This window comes from Physella acuta, unplaced genomic scaffold (genome assembly GCF_028476545.2).
Source record: "Physella acuta isolate Inbredline_101_S28 unplaced genomic scaffold, ASM2847654v3 ptg000083l, whole genome shotgun sequence".
In the NCBI taxonomy this organism is placed as follows: Eukaryota; Metazoa; Mollusca; class Gastropoda; family Physidae; genus Physella; species Physella acuta.
In genome coordinates this window covers 230,102-250,637 of record NW_026731603.1, presented here as the reverse complement: position 1 = coordinate 250,637, position 20,536 = coordinate 230,102, and the positions used below count along the sequence as shown (strand labels likewise).

Here is a 20,536-nt window from a genome sequence, read left to right as displayed (position 1 = left end):
AATATTGGACCATTGTCTGATAGCCAAGTATCTTTTTCCAAGTTATTTTATTTTTAAAGTGCAACACATATTGCCATTTTTTTGTATGTGCCTCAGACATGTAATTTACTGCGCCAGTTGTGTGTGTTCGCTTTAGTATTACAGTTTTCATCATCGGCTTGGAAGGACTGATACAGATTTACAATAGTAATATTTCTGTCTTACTTGTAGCCTACTTTTATTCATTTAAGATGGTTTACTTATACATAGATCTAATACAAAACGTCTAAATATTTAAAAAAAAAATAAAATAAAAAAAAATGAACTTGAAAATGCAAATGTGTAATTAAATGATGATTCAATGGATTTTTTTCCCTCGGCGTAGTGGGTGAGGGGGGGACGGGGTGGAATTTGGGTTTTTAAGTAGAGCTGAAATAAATTTGTGATTACAGGAATTTCAATGATACAACTTTTAAGCAATCGGAAAAGTTATGTTAATACGACGAGCCAAAATACTTTCAAAAAAATTGACAATTACGTGGGAGCATTGTTAAATCTGAAGATCCTCGTGTCTTCAGATTTGTTTAACAAAAATTCTAACACTTTACTAGATAAAATAATGCCAATTTATAATTCAATCTATTTTATTTTGAAAAAAACATGTATAAAAATTTTTGTTTTCATTTTTTATGTTAGTTTAAAATTAAAACAATCCATGTTTTTTATTTCATTTTGCCGCTATTGAAGTGAAGTTGATATTTGAAAACAAAAGATAAGTTGTTTCCCATGGCATATAAAAGCTGCACAATTTTGCACATGTATTTTATCATTTCACTTTAAGGGGGAAGTGTCAGCAAGTCTATGGAGAATTTTCGAAAGATTCGCAAAAAACAATATTATATATTTTATACATTTTATATTATAGTGTTTATCATTAAGGAGCTATAAAGCAGTATACACATTAGGATCTATGTATGATGCACATTTTTTGTTATATATTATTTGACCCAAAACATTTTTATTTGAAATATAGTTTTGCAGTATTCCAACAGTAAGCCTGTATTGTTTACATTTAGCAAAGAAATTGCATAACTTAATTATCTATGGCTGTCGTTAAGAGTTTTTGTTTTCATTATGAGTAATTAAAACAATAAAAAAAGAATATTAATTTTCGGTTCCAGAATCATGCCATACATCACCCAACTCTCCACACCAATTAAATTTTTGTTCGTTACTGCCGGTGGAAGTTATTGGGGAGATCACGTGACTGCTTACTTCAGATACCCAAGTTCTAATCCCAGGGAGGTAAGTGTCCTTAAATGGGGACAGCATCCCATCTATGAGGAAAACAAATCAGACAACTGCTGTCTAGAATATTTATTTGTTTTGGATGCAAAAAAATGTTACCTTTTTAAGTGATTAATATTAATGAATTAAAAAAAAATTCGGATGACTCCTATAGATATATTTGTTTGAAAGCGAAAAATGTTTGATTTGATGTGTCACATTGTAATCAACATTTCATTCTGGCTGCTTATATATTTACATTATTTTTCTTTAAACCTAAATGTATTTCACCTCTACTTATAAGCCAAAAGCCCCGCAATCCACAATGCCGATAAAAAAAATCCACTGAATCACTATTTAATTTTAACATTAGGTAATACAATATAGTAATTTTAATTATACATTTTGTATTAGATCTATGTATAAGTAAACCATCTTAAACCTGATAATGAAAACTGTAATACTAAAGCGAACATATCAAGGCAAACTGACGCTGTGAATTATGTATCTGAGCCAGAAAAAATTTGTATTCCTTCAACAAAATATATAATGCTGTATAAAAACACAACCATGCATACATTGCATGAGATCAATATAATTGTGTTATAAAATGTAAAAATAAAACATCTAAAGTTTTTCAATGAAGATCCCCTTCTGTAAACGTACAAAACAAGTATACCAACATCGCACTCATCATTGCAAGCAACATTTAATAACTACACATGCCACTTAAATAAACCTTAATAACCAACCACTACACATAACAATGCTAATATCTTAATTAAACTTGAATGAAAAGCTTTAACACTTTAATCAACTTGTAGGCTATGCATTGAGTTTGTGGTATCGAATTATAGGCATTGTGCATGTAATGTTTTCTTTAATAGTGGATTCAGTTGAAATCTCATTGATTCGAAAGTGATTTGATGGCAACATTCTACCTAGTATTGATCCAACGAAGGCGCTAACTAGCTAAAACAAAAAGTAGCTATTAGCCACTCGTGTATTGAAGCCACCAAATACATTCACTTGGTGGATCCTCTAGAGGGCCTAGTGTATGTGTGGCTGTAACCCCACAGCGGTCATTTATCACAGTCGCTATTGATGCTTGAGTAGTTGAGGTGTTGATGTGACAGCTCTCGGCCATAATAGTCAGTCATAATAAGGACTGCCTAAGATAAAAGGTAAGAATGTATAACACAAATTGTGACAGCTCTCGGCCATAATAGTCAGTCATAATAAGGACTGCCAAAGCTAAAAGGTAAGAATGTATAACACAAATTGTGACAGCTCTCGGCCATAATAGTCAGTCATAATAAGGACTGCCAAAGCTAAAAGGTAAGAATGTATAACACAAATTGTGACAGCTCTCGGCCATAATAGTCAGTCATAATAAGGACTGCCAAAGCTAAAAGGTAAGAATGTATAACACAAATTGTGACAGCTCTCGGCCATAATAGTCAGTCATAATAAGGACTGCCAAAGCTAAAAGGTAAGAATGTATAACACAAATTGTGACAGCTCTCGGCCATAATAGTCAGTCATAATAAGGACTGCCAAAGCTAAAAGGTAAGAATGTATAACACAAATTGTGACAGCTCTCGGTCATAATAGTCAGTCATAATAAGGACTGCCTAAGATAAAAGGTAAGAATGTATAACACAAATTGTGACAGCTCTCGGCCATAATAGTCAGTCATAATAAGGACTGCCTAAGCTAAAAGGTAAGAATGTATAGCACAAATTGTTGATGAACATTTTTATATCATATTTTGGCAAACCAAATGTTTTAATCAGCAACTATTTCACCAAACTAACTACATCATCCCACATATGTTCAGTGCACATTACAGCAGACCCCAGGCTGGACCTTGTTTACAGTTTCAGGTGAGGGATACTAAAACAGTTCTTTTTTATCTTGTGAGTAAACAGTTACCTAAGTCAAATATTTTAATTAATGTGAATCAACTTGAGATATGCGCACTACATATTCACATATCACGGGCTAGAGCAGGGGTCGGCAACCTTTGATACGCAAGAGCCAAAAGTTACAATTTACAAACTTTCCCAGTTTTTAAAGAGCCACAAGATTTTGAGTTCAATATTCGGTATTTGATTAGGATTAGGTAAATAAAGTTGATTTGTTATTTAAAATAAATAGCTTTAAATCTGAAATAATATTTATTCATACAAACATAGACATGTTTCGCCAGAATAGTAAAATTAATAATCAAATAATATTATTCTAGGACTATCTCAATCCACTTTAGAAGCTGATAATTTTAATTTAATTTTTTCTTTACGGATATCACCGGCTCAGGAATCAACACGGCAAACACCGACTAACTGGCTTGGATATCGGTTTGAATAACTTGCATCGTTTGTTTCTACCTTTGGTTCTCACCAGTCGTATCTTCCATCCTATTGAAAGCAGGGTAAAGTCGTACCCACAGTCCAGTAAAAATGAAATTATATGACTATTAATATTTGTCCAAGGAGCTGGAGAGCCACATCTGGACGTCAAAAGAGCCGCATGCAGCTCGCGAGCCGCAGTTTGCTGACCCCTGGGCTAGAGGACAACAACCTAATTGTATTTCACAGCCCTCACGCAGACTAAGATTACGGTTGTGGTTGCAGAAGATACCATGTTTCCAAAGGGCTTCAGATTGTGTTTCAGCCACTATCCCTCATGCCTCTAGCATCGACTGAATAATTTATTTTATTTTGTATATTTTTTTTCCAGAAAATATACTTTAATAACAGGTTTTACAGATATTTAGAGTGTATTTGCTTGCAACAATTCAATGAAAAAGCAGCACCAAATTTAAAATCCAGACAACATGATAAAAATAAAAAACTATTGTTTTTATGTAAATTTAAAGATTTCATCTGGAAATAAACAAATTTAATTTTGTGTTTTTTTATTTTTTATTTTTTTTATTTTTATTTATTTTTATTTCTTTTTTTTCGCCTCAGACACGTAATTTATAGCGTCAGTTGTGTGTTCGCTTTAGTATTAAAGTTTTCATTATCGGCTTGTGAGGTCTGATACAGATTTACAATAGTAATATTTCTTTCTTACTTGTAGCTTGCTTTCATTCATGTAAGATGGTTAACTTATACATAGATCTAATACAAAACGTCTAAATATAAAGAAAAAAATAAAATTAAAAACCAACCTGAAACTGAAAATGCAAATGTGTAATTAAATGATGATTCAAGGGATTTTTTTTTTCTCGGCGTGCGTGGTGGGCTGAGGGGACGGGGACGGGGGGGGGGGGGGAATTTGGGTTTTTAAGTAGAGCTGAAAAAAAAAGTGTTCTAAAATGTGTGAAATACTTCACGAAAATCATTTATCAGCTACAAAATTTTGTTCTCATGTTTTAATATATAAATATTCCAAAAAAAAAAAGGCTTCACAAAGTAAATAGTATACATGAACATTTTTTGTTTTGTAAATTAAATTTTATGTTTACAAATTTTCAAATGCAAAATATTATCAATATATAATTTGTAAAAATAAGTAAAAAATATTATATTATTAATATACTAACCAATGTATTCAGTTTTTATATCGATTTAGGAAAGATATATCAAAGTTGTTTCCCTTATGTATGTATTAAATGTATGCCAACTAAAAGATAAGAAACAGCATAAATGTTGATTATTATGGTTACTTATGACACATTCGATTTTATTGGCTGAGAAGAAAAAACAATCTTGTTTAGTCAAAATTTGCTTCCTTTTATTTTCTTTATATTATTTCTTAGCTTGCGGAGAGATTGAAAGCCTTTATCTGCCCGTCCGTAGTTCTGTAACAGGATTTGATGTTAGCTGGACAGTTGATGGATGAGTACAGATCTCACTTTCTACTTCCTCTTTTGTACGAAACGTTTGGCTAAATAAGTATGTTAACAATTTGTGTAAATATCGCGATATTAAAAAAAAAATTAAAAATAAAATAAAAAACAAAAAATAAAAAGAATGTGCACTGGATTTTTTTTAAACCAGTAACGGTAACTATTAAATGGTAGACAGTGGAAACTTTTTGCACTATAAATAGATTCCCTTCCAGAACACGAGTTCATGATCGGATACTGGTCAGTGTGTGGGCAAGTGACACAGTAAAAAAATGATATTGTAAATGGACGAGTCAGGTTAATGTTTGGGGAAAATCATGAAAACACTAATATAGTGGCTTGAAACACAATCTGAAGCCCTTTGGAAACATGGTATCACCTGCAACCTTAAACGTAATCTTAGTCTGCGTGAGGGCTGTGAAAATACAAATAGGTTGTTGTCCTCTAACCAAGGGGTCAGCATGTTCGCTTTAGCATTACATTTGTTATTATCGGGTTTTGATGACTATTACATATTTACAAAAGTAATACTTATTTCTTACATGTAGTCTACTTTCATTCATTTAAGAGGGTTTACTTATACATAGATCTAATACAAAATGTGTAATTATAATTACTTTATTTTTAAACCTAAAATGCTAATCTTAATTAAATGGTGATTCAATGGAATTTTTTTTATCGGCATTATGTATTGAGGGGCTTTGGGCTTATAAGTAGAGGTGAAATACATTTAGGTTTAAAGAAAAATAAAATTGTAAATATTATAAGCAGCCGGAATGATATGTTGAGTACAGCAGTTATTTGATTTGTTTTCCTAAAAAAATAATTGCCCCACCCAGTTAAGGAACCTTGCCTGCCCGGGATTAGAACCTGGGTTCTTGGTTGGACAAAGGCTATTGAAGCAAATCCAAAAAGAAAAGCAGGCTGAAATCGGAGTCAATAGCCTCAATGGCGCATAACCAGTTGACATGTAATCCTTAATTGTGATGGAAGCATGGTCGAGTCGGCAAAGCTCATGGTTGATAAAGTCTCGAGTTCAAACCCTCTGGCAGGTAAAGCTCGATCCCTCCCAACACTAAAACATAAGAACGAAGAAGAAGAAGAACCTGCATATCTGAAGTAAGCAATCACGTGATCTCTCAAATGACTTCCACGAACAAAATGTTGATAGGTGTGGAGAGTTGGGTGATGTATGGCATGATTCTGGAACAGAAAATTAATATTCTTCTTTCTTATTTTTGTAATTAGTCACAATGAAAAAAAATCCTTTAGCTACAGCCATATATAATTAAGTTATGCATTTATTTGCTAAATTTAAGCAATAAATGCATAACTGTTGGAACAGTGCAGAACACTATTTTAAATAAAAATGTTTTGGGTCAAATTATTTATAACAAAAAAGCGCATCATACATAGATCCTAATGTGTGTACTGTTTATAGCTCCTTAATTATAAATACTATAATATAAACGTTATGTGTGCATGTATAATATTTTTTGGCTAATTTTTTGAAAATTCTACATAGCCTTGCTGACCCTTCCCTCTTAAAGCGAAACGGTAAAAATAGGCCTAGATGTGCAAAATAGTGCTCATTTTATTTGCCAGGGGAGAAAACTTTTCTTTTCAAAAATCAATTATTCTCAAATAGCGGCAACAATAAATAAAAGTCATTTATTTTTTTTATATTTTTAAACTGACAAAAATTTAACTGCAATTAGTTTTCAAAAATAAAATAAAGTTAATTATATGCTCACATTGTTGTATTTATCAAAGCGTTAGGATTTTTAAAAAATATGAAGACAAGAGAATCTTTAGATTAAACAGTGATGGGAGTCTGCTTCTATGGTTTCGCCATGTAGATCTATATTCGCAATATGTGTTGGCCGGCGATGGGGTGGGGGTGTGGCCGGCGTTGGGGTGGGGGTGTCTGAAAAGTAAGATCACACCACTTATGTTCACTCCCAATTCTTATATAATGCAGCAATTTTTTTTTTTTAATTTAAAAAAAAATTTTTTTTACATTTTTTGGTTCACAAATTGCTGTCTAAATTTAATGAAAAGAAATTTCTAATTGGTGTTTCACAAGTTGTGTGCTTTGGGAAACTTGAAAAACAGTATTGATTTGTTATTCTACCAAACAAACATGTCAACTAAAAAGGCAGAAGTAGTTGTAAATTGTCGAGTATTGAAGGAGATAAAATTATTTTCATCTAATGGAGGAACTAAACAAGGATTTCCTAAACGGCCACAGCACAATGCAAGTTAAATAATGTCTGACCTGACAGAAAGTCTTCTCGTGGTGTAAAAGTCCCCATGTCATGTCTGCCTTGTTAAATAGACGTGAGGAATGGGCACTCTATGTAGACCTCTAGAGGGCGGTCTAGGCGCTAACAATGCAATTTTTATGAATATAATGCACACATCATAGAAGGAAATTTCACTTAAGGGTGTCATACTTTTATGGCTAACTAACTGACATACATGCAATATCACGCAAAAACTTCAGCACATATATTTCTTTTTAATCTTAACTGTTCTCAAATTGTCAGAAATTAACCTTGCCCGTGAGGTCTACGACTTGTGTCTCACATTTATACACACCAGATTTTGTTGAGTCTGGGTATTCCCTAAATAGACTCATGTTTGAAGCACAAACCCCTCAGTGTGATGGTAAAAATATGTTGTGCTAGTTGGTTCTAGCTGTTATGAAACATATGTGTAAACCACACTTTCTTTCCGACATGATGCACCATACACCTCAGTGGACAACCTACTACTTTTATATAATGCCAAGGTCTAGACATTTGGGTTTGAAAGATAACACTATACAATTACACATTTCAATATTAGATGGGCCTGAAGGTGTGGTCCACACTGTTGTCCCCCAGTTGTGGTCCACACTGTTGTCCCCCAGGTGTGGTCCACACTGTGGGCATCCAGGTGTGGTCCACACTGTGGGCCTCCAGGTGTGGTCCACAGTGTGGGCCTCACATTGATAAAAGCAGATTTGTGTTGCTGTATATGTAGATGTTCTGGTGAAGACTTCTGAGGCTTGAGGTGTCTGATGTTCTGGTGGTGACTTCTGAGGCTGGAGGTGACTGATGTTCTGGTGGTGACTTCTGAGGCTGGAGGTGTCTGATGTTCTGGTGGTGACTTCTGAGGCTGGAGGTGTCTGATGTTCTGGTGGTGACTTCTGATGCTGGAGGTGACTGATGTTCTGGTGGTGACTTCTGAGGCTGGAGGTGTCTGATGTTCTGGTGGTGACTTCTGAGGCTGGAGGTGTCTGATGTTCTGGTGGTGACTTCTGAGGCTGGAGGTGTCTGATGTTCTGGTGGTGACTTCTGAGGCTTGAGGTGTCTGATGTTCTGGTGGTGACTTCTGAGGCTGGAGGTGTCTGATGTTCTGGTGGTGACTTCTGAGGCTGGAGGTGTCTGATGTTCTGGTGGTGACTTCTGAGGCTGGAGGTGTATGACTTTGATGTACTTGTTACCTGCTGATGTTGTTATGTCTTCCGTGGCTTCTTTTGGAGGTATTAAATATGTTCATTCAGGTTTAATTAGGTACGGATAATTGCAATGGTGTGTATCGTTTTTTTTATAAAGTTTAAATTAGGTGGCGTGTTTAGGTAATGTTGCTTGCAATGATGAGTGCAATGTTGGTATACTTGTTTTCTACGTTTAAAGAAGGGGGTTTTCATTGAAAAAAAAACTGTACACGTTCTATTTATACATTTTTGAATTTATATTGATCTCATGAAATATATGCATGGTTGTGTTGTTATACTGCATTATTTACTTTGTTGAACGAAAATAGCGCGTAAAATACATATATATATATATATATATATATATATATATATATATATATATATATATATATATTCTGTCTCAAACATATATTTCACAGCGTCAGTTTGCCTTGCCATGTTCGCTTTAGTATTACAGTTATCATTATCGTGTTGTGAGGACTGATACATATTTACAATAGTATTACTTATTTCTTACATGTATCCTACTGGTTTACTTATACATAGATCTAATACAAAATGTTTAATTACACCTACTTTATTTTTAAACTAAAACATACCAACGTTTAATTAAATGGCGATTCAATAGATTTTTTCATAGGCATTTTGTATTGAGGGGCTTTTTGTTTATTCGTAGAGGTGAAATACATTTAGGTTTAAAGAAAAATAATATAAATATATCAGCAGCCGAAATGTTGAATGCAATGAGACACATCAAATAAAACATTCATCCCTTTCAAACATATATATCTATAGCAGTCCTCAGATTTAAAAAAAACATTTATATTAATAAATTAAAAAGGTAACAATGCTGTTTTTTTTTTTTAAATCTAGAAGCAGTAGTTTAATTTGTTTTCCTCATAGATGGGTTGATGTACCCAGGTAAGGACACTTACCTACCCGGGATTAGAACCTGGGTATCTGAAGTAAGAAATCACGTGATCTCTTCAGTGACTTCCACCGGCAGTAACGAACCAAATGTTAATTGGTGTGGAGAGTTGGGTGATGTATGGGAGAATGAACAGAAAATTAATATTCTTATTCTTATTTTTTTTAATTACTCACAATGAAAAAAAAAACCTCGTAGCTACAGCCTTAGGTAATTAAGGTATGTATATATATATATATGGGTTTTGAGTCGAATTATTTATTTCAATTTATAGATAATAATGCGTATACTGTTTCTTTTGCTCCTTAATTATAAATACTATACTATAAATGAATGTGTGTATAGACTTGCTGGCTCTTCCCCCATTAAACAAAATGATAAAATACATGTGCAAAATAGTGCACATTTTATTTGCCAGGGGAGAAAACTTTTCTTTAAAAAAAAAAAAATCAATTACTTCGATAGCGGCAAAAATAAATAGAAAACATGGGTATTATAGATTTTAAAAATGATTATATAATAGTTGAAATACTACAAATACTATTTTGTTTTCAAAATAAAATAAACTTAATTATAAACTGACATTATTGTATCTAGTAAAGTGTTAGAACTTTAAAAAAACAATCTGAAGACACGGGAAACTTCAGTTTAACAGCATTGCCATCTCAATTTAATTCCGTTTTCAAGTAAATTCGCAATTTTTGTTGCACTTCAAGAATAAATTGGGAAAAAACAACTTCGCAACCAGACTACGGTCCAAATGTTTTAATAAAAGCATAGGCAGTAGGAGCACGGCACAACTTGTTTAATAACATCTTAGGCCATTAGACTACGGCCCGAATTGTTGAATGAAATCATTGGCCATTAGACTACGGCCCGAATTGTTGAATGAAATCATTGGCCATTAGACTACGGCCCGAATTGTTGAATGAAATCATTGGCCATTAGACTACGGCCCGAATGGTTTAATAATTAGACTACGGCCCGAATGGTTTAATGAAATCAATGGCCATTAGACTATGGCCCGAATTGTTGAATTAAATCATTGGCCATTAGACCACGGCCCGAATGGTTTAATGAAATCATTGGCCATTAGACTACGGCCCGAGTGGTTTAATGAAATCATTGGCCATTAGACTAGGGCCCGAATGGTTTAATGAAATCATTGGCCATTAGACTACGGCCCGAATTGTTTAATGAAATCATTGGCTATTACACTACGGCCCGAATGGTTTAATGAAATCATTGGCCATTGGACTACGGCCCAAATGGTTTAATGAAATCATTGGCCATAGGACTACGGCCCAAATGGTTTAATGAAATCATTGGCCATTGGACTACGGCCCGTATTGGTTTAATGAAATCATTGGCCATTAGACTACGGCCCGAATGGTTTAATGAAATCATTGGCCATTAGACAACGGCCCGAATTGTTTAATGAAATCATTGGCCATTAGACTACGGCCCGAATGGTTTAATGAAATCATTGGCCATTAGACTACGGCCCGAATGTTTTAATAAAATCATTGGCCATTGGACTACGGCCAAAATGGTTTAATGAAATCATTGGCCATTAGACTACGGCCCAAATGGTTTAATGAAATCATCGGCCATTGGACTACGGCCCGAATGGTTTAATGAAATCATTGGCCATTAGACTACGGCCCGAATGGTATAATGAAATCATTGGCCATTGGACTACGGCCCAAATGTTTTAATGAAATCATTGGCCATTAGACTACGGCCCGAATGGTTTAATGAAATAATTGGCCATTAGACTACGGCCCGAATAATTAATGAAATCATTGGCCATTGGACTACGGCCAAAATGGTTTAATGAAATCATTGGCCATTAGACTACGGCCCAAATGGTTTAATGAAATCATTGGCCATTGGACTACGGCCCGAATGGTTTAATGAAATCATTGGCGATTGGACTACGGCCCGAATTGTTTAATGAAATCATTGGCCATTAGACTACGGCCAAAATGGTTTAATGAAATCATTGGCCATTATACTACGGCCCGAATGGTTTAATGAAATCATTGGCCATTAGACTACGGCCCGAATGGTTTAATGAAATCATTGGCCATTAGACTACGGCCCGAGTGGTTTAATGAAATCATTGGCCATTAGACTACGGCCCGAATGGTTTAATGAAATCATTGGCCATTAGACTACGGCCAATATGATTTTTATACTTTCTCGAGCCAAAGTTACTCACTTGTGACTATCGGGTTAACAAGCGAGCAGTCTACTTCTAGACCACGTCATTCCAGGTTTAATGATAAAGAGGCAGAAATCGGATTTATATTGTATGTACTCTTTTAATTGCTTTTAGATGTACAAACCTTCAAGAAAAGTAGAGTAATTCATAAACCTAACCATTCAAGAAATGTACAGGAAACCATAACGTTTAGAATCCTTGTGAGAAGAAAGTTTTACAATTACACACATCGTGTAACACAATGTGACGTAAAACGCCTACGTTTTAAAGACTTTTTACATCTTGTTTTAGACACTTAGCCTGTGGAATGATAACATTTGTAAAATAAATCATCGTCATTAAACATAAGATTTAACAATGTATAAGTTGAAGTTCCTCAAGTCTTGAAATGTATAGTATACAGCCGCTAACAGTTAGCAAAATAAATCCTTTTCAAAACAAAATATATATTTTATTTTATTTGAAAGCGAGTTGTTTAATCATTTCTAGATAACAAAATGTTATTACTTTTTATTATCATAAACATAATACGATTTTCTCTTTTATGTTAGTGCCATTTGAGTTCAGGCGATGTTTAAAAACAAATGACCGAGTTATTATCACTGTTATACTAACAATAGAAAAAAAAAAATTTTAGTTAGTCTATAAGTATTTTTTTTTTTTTGCTAATCAGCAGCGTGCCAACCCCTAGAGATTTAAATACATTGTTTGATGCATTAATAACATTTTAGTTAGATAAGTGTTTGCAAGGTAGTAGTCAAGTATTTATTTTTTCACTAACGTACTTATTACTTAAGGATTGTGCTATTTTGTTTCATTATATATGCAACAATGTCAGACTCAGATACTATAACATAACAGTCTATCATTTATTGTTAAAAAACATAGTGGATTTTTTCTTCTCAGTTTGTCTTAAATGTATTTGTATTTATGATGCTTTGATTGTTTGAAAAATACTTTAAACTTTTTAAAACAGTATGTTCCGGATTGTCTCAACACAACTGTCTACTATTTAGTCAGATGTATTTCCTACTAGCGTACCCGTCCCCGCACTTTGCAGCGGGGATAGAAGAAAGTCTGAATATATAATAACAAAAAGGGTTTCATCAATCCTATATTCGTAGACGCATGACCTTGTTTTCTACTAGTGAGTAATTTAAATGTAAATAATGCCTACGTTTGGATTATACATATCGGGACTCGGGTTTACTACCGCATTAAATCATTGAGTGTACATTAATCACTCAACGAAATAGTGAGGTAGAACACACTTCGGTGACCGCCCATGGGTCAGGGACTTAGAGGGGCGCTCTCGGGAGCCCCCGATTACACGACTCAAAGATCATATTTCTTGCGTTGTTGTTTTAATAGCAAAGTTTTAAAGTTTCATGCAGTCAAAATGAAATACAAACGATACATCAAGATTGTGATATGCTATGCTTTAATGCCTACTTAAAAAGCCTAGGTTCGATTTTAATTAAAACAAAACTATTAAAATTAGTCAATAGAATATTTTTTTTTGTAATAAAGCATATCATAGCTTTGCCTGGTATGATAAAAAAATAGTCCTAATCGCAAAACGATAATTAATTATAACCATGTTTTTTGTGTAATGAATAAAATATTAGAGATACAAGGTACCATTTATATGTATTTAGTGTGATATGTATCAAGGTAAAATTGTGAAAAAGAATGAACAATAGCGAATATAGTATCATGTAATAATGTAAAAATGTTGTTAATAATTGTTTTAATAAATATAGCATTTAAAGAATAACATGTTTGCTTATTTTTTTTAATTCTATTTATTTTTTTATTATGAATTAATCTAATTAAAACATTGATAAGAATTAAAACTCGATTCACAATTTCAGAGGGGAAAAAAACTCACTAGTGAGGTGAAATGACAAATTATTTTATTGAAAAAAATGCTCACGAAATCTACACCACCACACCACAAGCGTCCATGTAGAGTAGGTTTAGTGGACGATTTAGAAAATTATAACCCATTTTTTGGCCCTAGACAGTAACGCAATGTCAGTTTCTGCATAATGACAACGAAAGACTATCTTAGAAATATTCATGATCTTGGAGATAAAGTTTGTAGAAATCGTGCTCAGTGCAATGCCGAAAATATTTCACTCTCAGTATCGGATTACTAAGAGTGGCGTCTAAAGGCAGGTCATAAAGTGAGTTGATGGGACTCATGGAGTGCTCATTTGTTGTTACACCTCGCCTTGTGTTGACAAATCTTTCTGTAGAGTGGTCAAAACAAAAACTCATGGAGTGCTCATTTGTTGTTACACCTCGCCTTGTGTTGACAAATCTTTCTGTAGAGTGGTCAAAACAAAAACTCATGGAGTGCTCATTTGTTGTTACACCTCGCCTTGTGTTGACAAATCTTTCTGTAGAGTGGTCAAAACAAAAACTCATGGAGTGCTCATTTGTTGTTACACCTCGCCTTGTGTTGACAAATCTTTCTGTAGAGTGGTCAAAACAAAAACTCATGGAGTGCTCATTTGTTATTACACCTCGCCTTGTGTTGACAAATCTTTCTGTAGAGTGGTCAAAACAAAAACTCATGGAGTGCTCATTTGTTGTTACACCTCGCCTTGTGTTAACAAATCTTTCTGTAGAGTGATCAGGGCAGACTCTAGAGTTCTGGAGCTTTAAAGATTGGCTGAGAGATAGAATCTGTGTAACACGTATCTAATGTAACAACATCTGGTAAGCAGTACATACAATGTCTGCTATCAACTTTTATACAATACACATCTATGGTGTACAAACAACAACATTATGTTCTGTACTTTCTCGTAATGCAATATGTACTACCAGCGTTATCTTGTCGTTAAAAATTACTGAAATTTTTGTGTTATCACTGGGTATGATAAAAAGACACGAACAATGAATAAAGTCCAATATACCATCAGTAATAACAGTGAGAAGTTGAAAATAAAAAGACAACACATCTTCTTGCATTGGTTAACAAATTGAGAATGTTAAAAGCTATTCTATTTCTTCTTGTATTCGTAAGTGCTCTTGTTTCAGGTGAGTAATTATTATGTTTTCAGAAATATTTACAGAAAAAGGATAATTCCAATTAATTAATTGATTAATCAGAGTGTAGTCTTTTAAGAGCGAATTAGACAAATACAGACAAGGGTAAAGGGGGAAAGGGGGGGGGGGGAATGACACTAAGACGTTAGCCTGCTAATGATAGAGAAAGCATGCAACATCAAGCTGTATTTATAACCGACTATAGATTAAAATCAGTAGTATTATATCAGAGCACAGTTTAAAGCAATCGCCGTGGCGGGGGGGGGGGGGGGGGGGAAGGGGGGAGTTACCTTTTGACCTCATCATTTGTAGAGATGGTGTGGCCAGCACACACGTGTAATCCTTGCATGACGTTAGTCAGGTACCTATTAAAAATTCACGCAGGAATGTCCAACTCGAGTTCGGTATCCGAACTTACATGAAAATGTTCATATATATATATATATATATATATATATATATATATATATATATATATATATATATATATATATATATATATATATATATATATATATATATATATATATATATATATTTATTTATTTATTTATTTATTTATTTATATTGTATTAAAATTTCATTAAATTTTGTATTTTTATTATTTAGCATCTGCTATTCATATCGAAGCCACCCCCAGCAATGTAGTTGTTGGTGTAACAAGATATCTCGATGTGAAATGTTCAATAACAAGGGGAGACGAATCCAGCATGGAAGGTCTAATCTCTTTAATTATCACGAGATCAACAAACCCACAGGGCACGTCTTTCAAAGACCTGGCGTCACTGTCAATGTTTACACCAGAAGTCCAGATAAAGGAGGTATCAGAGATTAACATAACAGCTTCTGGCAAAATTGACAACAACGGGGAGTCATACATCAAACTACTTTGGGAATACCCGGACGCAAAAAAGTCTGGTGTATATCAGTGCGAAGCCCACGGCGTAGACCACACAGGACATCCTGTTTATGTCAACTTGACAACATTTGTTTCATCAACACACCCTGATATTGAAACTTTATCCGGACAAATCCAGACATTGACGTCTCTGATTGAGCATCTTACCGATAAATTGGACAATCTGACCAGAGAGGAAACTAAATTAAAGTCGCGAGTCGACTCATGGAGCCAACGGCTAGAGATGGCAAGAAAAAATCTGTATAAAATTTCACCAGTCTTCAACGGGAGGCGATATTTGCTTTCTAGAAAATATAACTCACTTGTGATTGATGATTCAGCTGCTGATTGTAACATATTTGGTGGCTATTTGGCTGAAATAGATTCTGAAGCTGAACACAATTTTATCAAAGAACATCTGCTAAACAATGTAAATGACATGTATGCTATGATTGGTGCTACTGATGAGGGTCATGAAAACGTTTGGATAAACAGACACAGTCAAACTGCTGTCACTTATTTCAGGTGGTATCCAGGTGGTCCAGATAGCGGAAATTTACAAAACTGTTTATGTTTAAACTCAACTGCTTGGTTAATGAATGATTTGCAATGTTCTTTTACAACAAACGATTTCTTATATGGTTATATATGTGAGGTCCCAGAAGATACTTATGAGATTTAAAAACAAAACAAAAAAGTAAAGGCTAATAACTAATGCACATTAAAAATCGATTAGGAGATAAGTTTATAAAAAATAGCCAGCGATTATTTCACCTGAAGCACACTAAACATTTGAACTATTTTCTATTAAAATTGTTGTCTTCAAATCAATCTTAACTGTCTGTTATGTCAAATTATATCATTGGTTTTAAGAATAATAAGTAACATGTAAATAGTATTTTTAATTTTGTTTTTGAAAGTTTGGAAAAATCTTAATTTTAACTACAGTTCAATAGATTTATTTAACAGTATCATTAAATTATTGATCCGAATGATACAAATCATTTATATGCATCTAAAATTGTAATATAATTAGAAATATTGCTGAAAATTAATATTAGCAGATGTTTTATCTATTTCATATAAAGCAATGTATGCATGTTTGTGTGTCTGTCTGAATGTATTTTATGCATTGCTACACCTTTCATCCTATCGCCATGAAACGTTGGGAAGTTGTTTAGAATAATCCTGGGAAGGTACGTGCGAAAATAAAAAAAAAAATAAAAAAATCTTAAGGGCGTCGCCCGGGAGGTGCGATATTCGGAAACAAACGGTTTGGCGCCCTGTGTTCCATGGCGGCTTCGTCATCACTAAGCAACCGTAAATCTAGATGTGCGATTCTTCTATATAATGGCCGACTGTTGGTCATAATTCATTGTCCTGTCAGTAACTGAATGCATTACACAATTTAACTACAAAAGATTTTTATTATAAAATAGCTATTATCTTTTCTTATTTCAATTTGCTTTTAAACTTATGATTATAAATTTGTTTTATATTTGCTTTATTTCACGTTTTTAGTTATACGTTCTAATTACAAATGACACTATTAAAAATAATATTTGCATTAAAACCCGATACCCGACACGTGGTCCCTAAAGTCATTCAGCCGTGAAAACATACATACACTATCTTACTATCTCACAGAAACACACTAGTAGCAATGGATATATAGGGACATCCTATAGTAGGCAAGGGCCTGTAGGGAAAGACCGTTGTATCCTTAGATCAGAGGATCTACGTTACCTACGGACCTACGGACCTACAGACCACGTTACCTACGGACCTACGGACCTACAGACCACGTTACCTACGGACCTACGGACCTACAGACCACGTTACCTACGGACCTACGGACCTACAGACCACGTTACCTACGGACCTACGGACCTACAGACCACGTTACCTACAGACCTACGGACCTACAGACCACGTTACCTACGGATCTACGGACCTACAGACCACGTACCTACGGACCTACGGACCTACAGACCACGTTACCTACGGGCCTACAGACCACGTTACCTACGCACCTACAGACCACGTTACCCACGGACCCTTAGTGACAGAGCTTGGTAACCAGGGAATAGACATAAGTAGGAGTAGATCCGTGTAAAAATAAATATATACAACGAACATTTTGTAGCTTTAAACCACGCCTACACAGAACAGTAAATATCTTAAATAGACACCAGTTCTACAACACACACTCAGATAGCCTATTCTAAAACAAAACATTGGATTCAAGTAAGTACACACAAGAACGACTTGCTGCTGAGGTGTCTAGGTTTCACAATGCAAAAGAGAATGTTATATTGTGTATTTTTCCCAACAATGTGTTTAGCAAGTTCCACAAAGTCAATACATAAGTAACAAGGATGAACAAAGTAGTAAGATAACTTGAGATGGTAAAACAAGTTTGTTACAGCCATAATTATGTATTGCCACTCTAGATTTCTATTATTGAATACCTGAAATGATACAATAAAAAGCAAAGTAACTGTTTAACTATCCACCCAAATAATTTTCTAACTTTTATAGATTATTAACATGTGTAATTAAAATAGATAATTATAAATATATTAAAGGGAAGCACACTACTACAACAGATTTTAAAATTAGTTTGAAATAGAGTTTTAATCTAATATAGTTACATAAAATTGCCTATTAGGTAATACAAAAAAAGATAAACAGTTGCATACTTGTGATGAATTGTACACAATATAAGTAAATAATGCAAACGTAATAAGTTTTGGACTAATATATATTAATACAAGAAAATGTTATGTTTTATCACGGCTACACAATACCCAGAAACGATCGCAAAACATATTTTAATTTTTTTTTTTAATAAAGCAACCACAGTATACAATAGGATTAAATGGACCACAGAGTACAATGCAATGGATATAAGCGGCACCCTCACACATTTACATTAAAACAACAATAGCACCTAAATGACGAGATCAGCTATGTGTTAATAAACACAACTCCAATCTCACGCAACACACAAAAAAAACAACATTAAAAATACATGCCAAACCTGCAAACAAAACATACACGAAACTGTTAAACACTTTTTTTAATGTAGTACAATTCAATTAGCAAAGCAAATACTAAAGACCATCTTACGATAAAAAAAGGAAAAAAAAACTAATACATGTGATGAAATCAACAAGACTTGAGTCGTATTAGATAACGACGACAAACTGATTGCGACGGCCGTCTTTAGATCTCCAGTTTGATTAACTATGACGTATTTAAACATGCAGACAAAGCTGTCAATGTCATCTTTAAATCGAGTCTTAGTTCAAAACTCAGTCAATACATACATAATTTCGAAGACAACAGATAAGATAAACTACGAGCCGGCCAACACAAGTAAACCCTGTTTTACTCTATGGCGCTGAGAGATGGAGAATAACTGCTATAAATAATAAGAAAATACAATCATTTATTAACGCATGCCTTAGAAAGATCCTGCTAATTTGCTGGCTAAAACCATCAGAAATGACGTTCTATGGCAACGGACAAATCAAATGCATGTTTAAGTAGAGATCCTTCAGAGAAAATGGAAATGGAAGCCTGTATCCAGCATAAAAAGACAGGCCCTCGCCTGGAATCCACAAGGCATCAGGAGGAGAGGCAGACCAAGAAACACCTAGAGACGTGACCTGGAAGAAGACACCAAGAAGATTGGATACAACTGGGGACAGTTGGAGAAACTAGCCCTGGACATAGACGTCTGGAAAGCTCTTGTCAGCGGCCTATGTCCCAGAAGGGACGACAGGCAAACCTAAACTAACGAGCCGACCAACTAATACATGTAGACAAGAGTAGAATAACAACGGTTTTTTTTTAAATAGTAACTGAATAAAAGAATATTAAATACATACTTTAAGGGGGGGGGGGAGGCACCGGTAAAAAAAAATGTTTTAATACTCGTTATAAAACAGTTATTTCTTTACAGCTTTATTAATGCATATGCATTTCCACTAAAAAAAATTGTGAAAAAATCTTAGTAACTATGACAACGGCGGCCATCTTGAAAAATTAACACTCTCGTAGGTTTTCCACCATTCATAAAATATTATATTTTATGCCAAATAAATAATGAATTCTTAATCTTCTTCCAAATGTTGGAGTACTCATCTAAAAATGTTAAATGCATATCTTCAAAATAATTTACTATGAATTTTCAAAATTTGTCTCCGTTCAAAACACTTAATTTTGGGGAATTGTTAATGGACCCATAATTTGAAAATTCATAACACATCAGTATGAACAAACTGATACAACGATTGTGTAGTAACTCGAGAAGATCAATATAAAAGTGTGTAATAACCCGAGAAAATCAATATAGGCCTACGAGTGTGTAATAACTCGAGAAAATCAATATAGGCCTACAAGTGTGTAATAACTCGAGAAAATCAATATACGAGTGAGTATTTGAAAACAAAGATTTAAATATGAAATAATACTAATTTATATAAAAACAGACACGTTTCGGCTGAATAATAAAATATTTTATGTTAATAACATAATTGTAGGGATATCCCAATCCACTTTAGAAGCTGATTGTTTTTTTTTAATAAAAGGATAACACCGGTTCAGGTGTCTATCATTAGCCAGTAAGACCTCAATACGTCAAATTCCGACTAGTTGGCTTGGATATCGATTTGAGTACCGTGTATCGGTCGCTTCTGTCCTTTGGTTCTCATCAGGCCTATCTTCCACCCCACAGAGCCCAGGGTAAACTCGTACCCCACCGTCTTGCACCCGACTCAACATTAGGAAGCTAATAATAACTA

At 34.1% G+C, this 20,536-nt stretch overlaps 1 protein-coding gene across 1 annotated transcript; it reads left to right on the top strand.

The window, feature by feature from the left end:
- Nucleotides 1–14,766: 14,766 nt before the first annotated feature.
- LOC131958059 (uncharacterized) lies at nucleotides 14,767–16,407 on the top strand. The gene is made up of 2 exons (XM_059322957.1): nucleotides 14,767–14,818; nucleotides 15,437–16,407. The coding sequence occupies exons 1-2, from the start codon at nucleotides 14,767–14,769 to the stop codon at nucleotides 16,405–16,407; spliced, it is 1,023 nt and encodes a 340-aa protein (XP_059178940.1).
- Nucleotides 16,408–20,536: the final 4,129 nt, after the last annotated feature.

Bases quoted from the DNA above. Each gene is read 5' to 3' on its own strand.
- LOC131958059 (XM_059322957.1), top strand. From the start codon at position 14,767: ATGTTAAAAGCTATTCTATTTCTTCTTGTATTCGTAAGTGCTCTTGTT. The intron at 14,819-15,436 runs GTGAGTAATTAT...TTTATTATTTAG, and splicing joins CGTAAGTGCTCTTGTTTCAG to CATCTGCTATTCATATCGAA.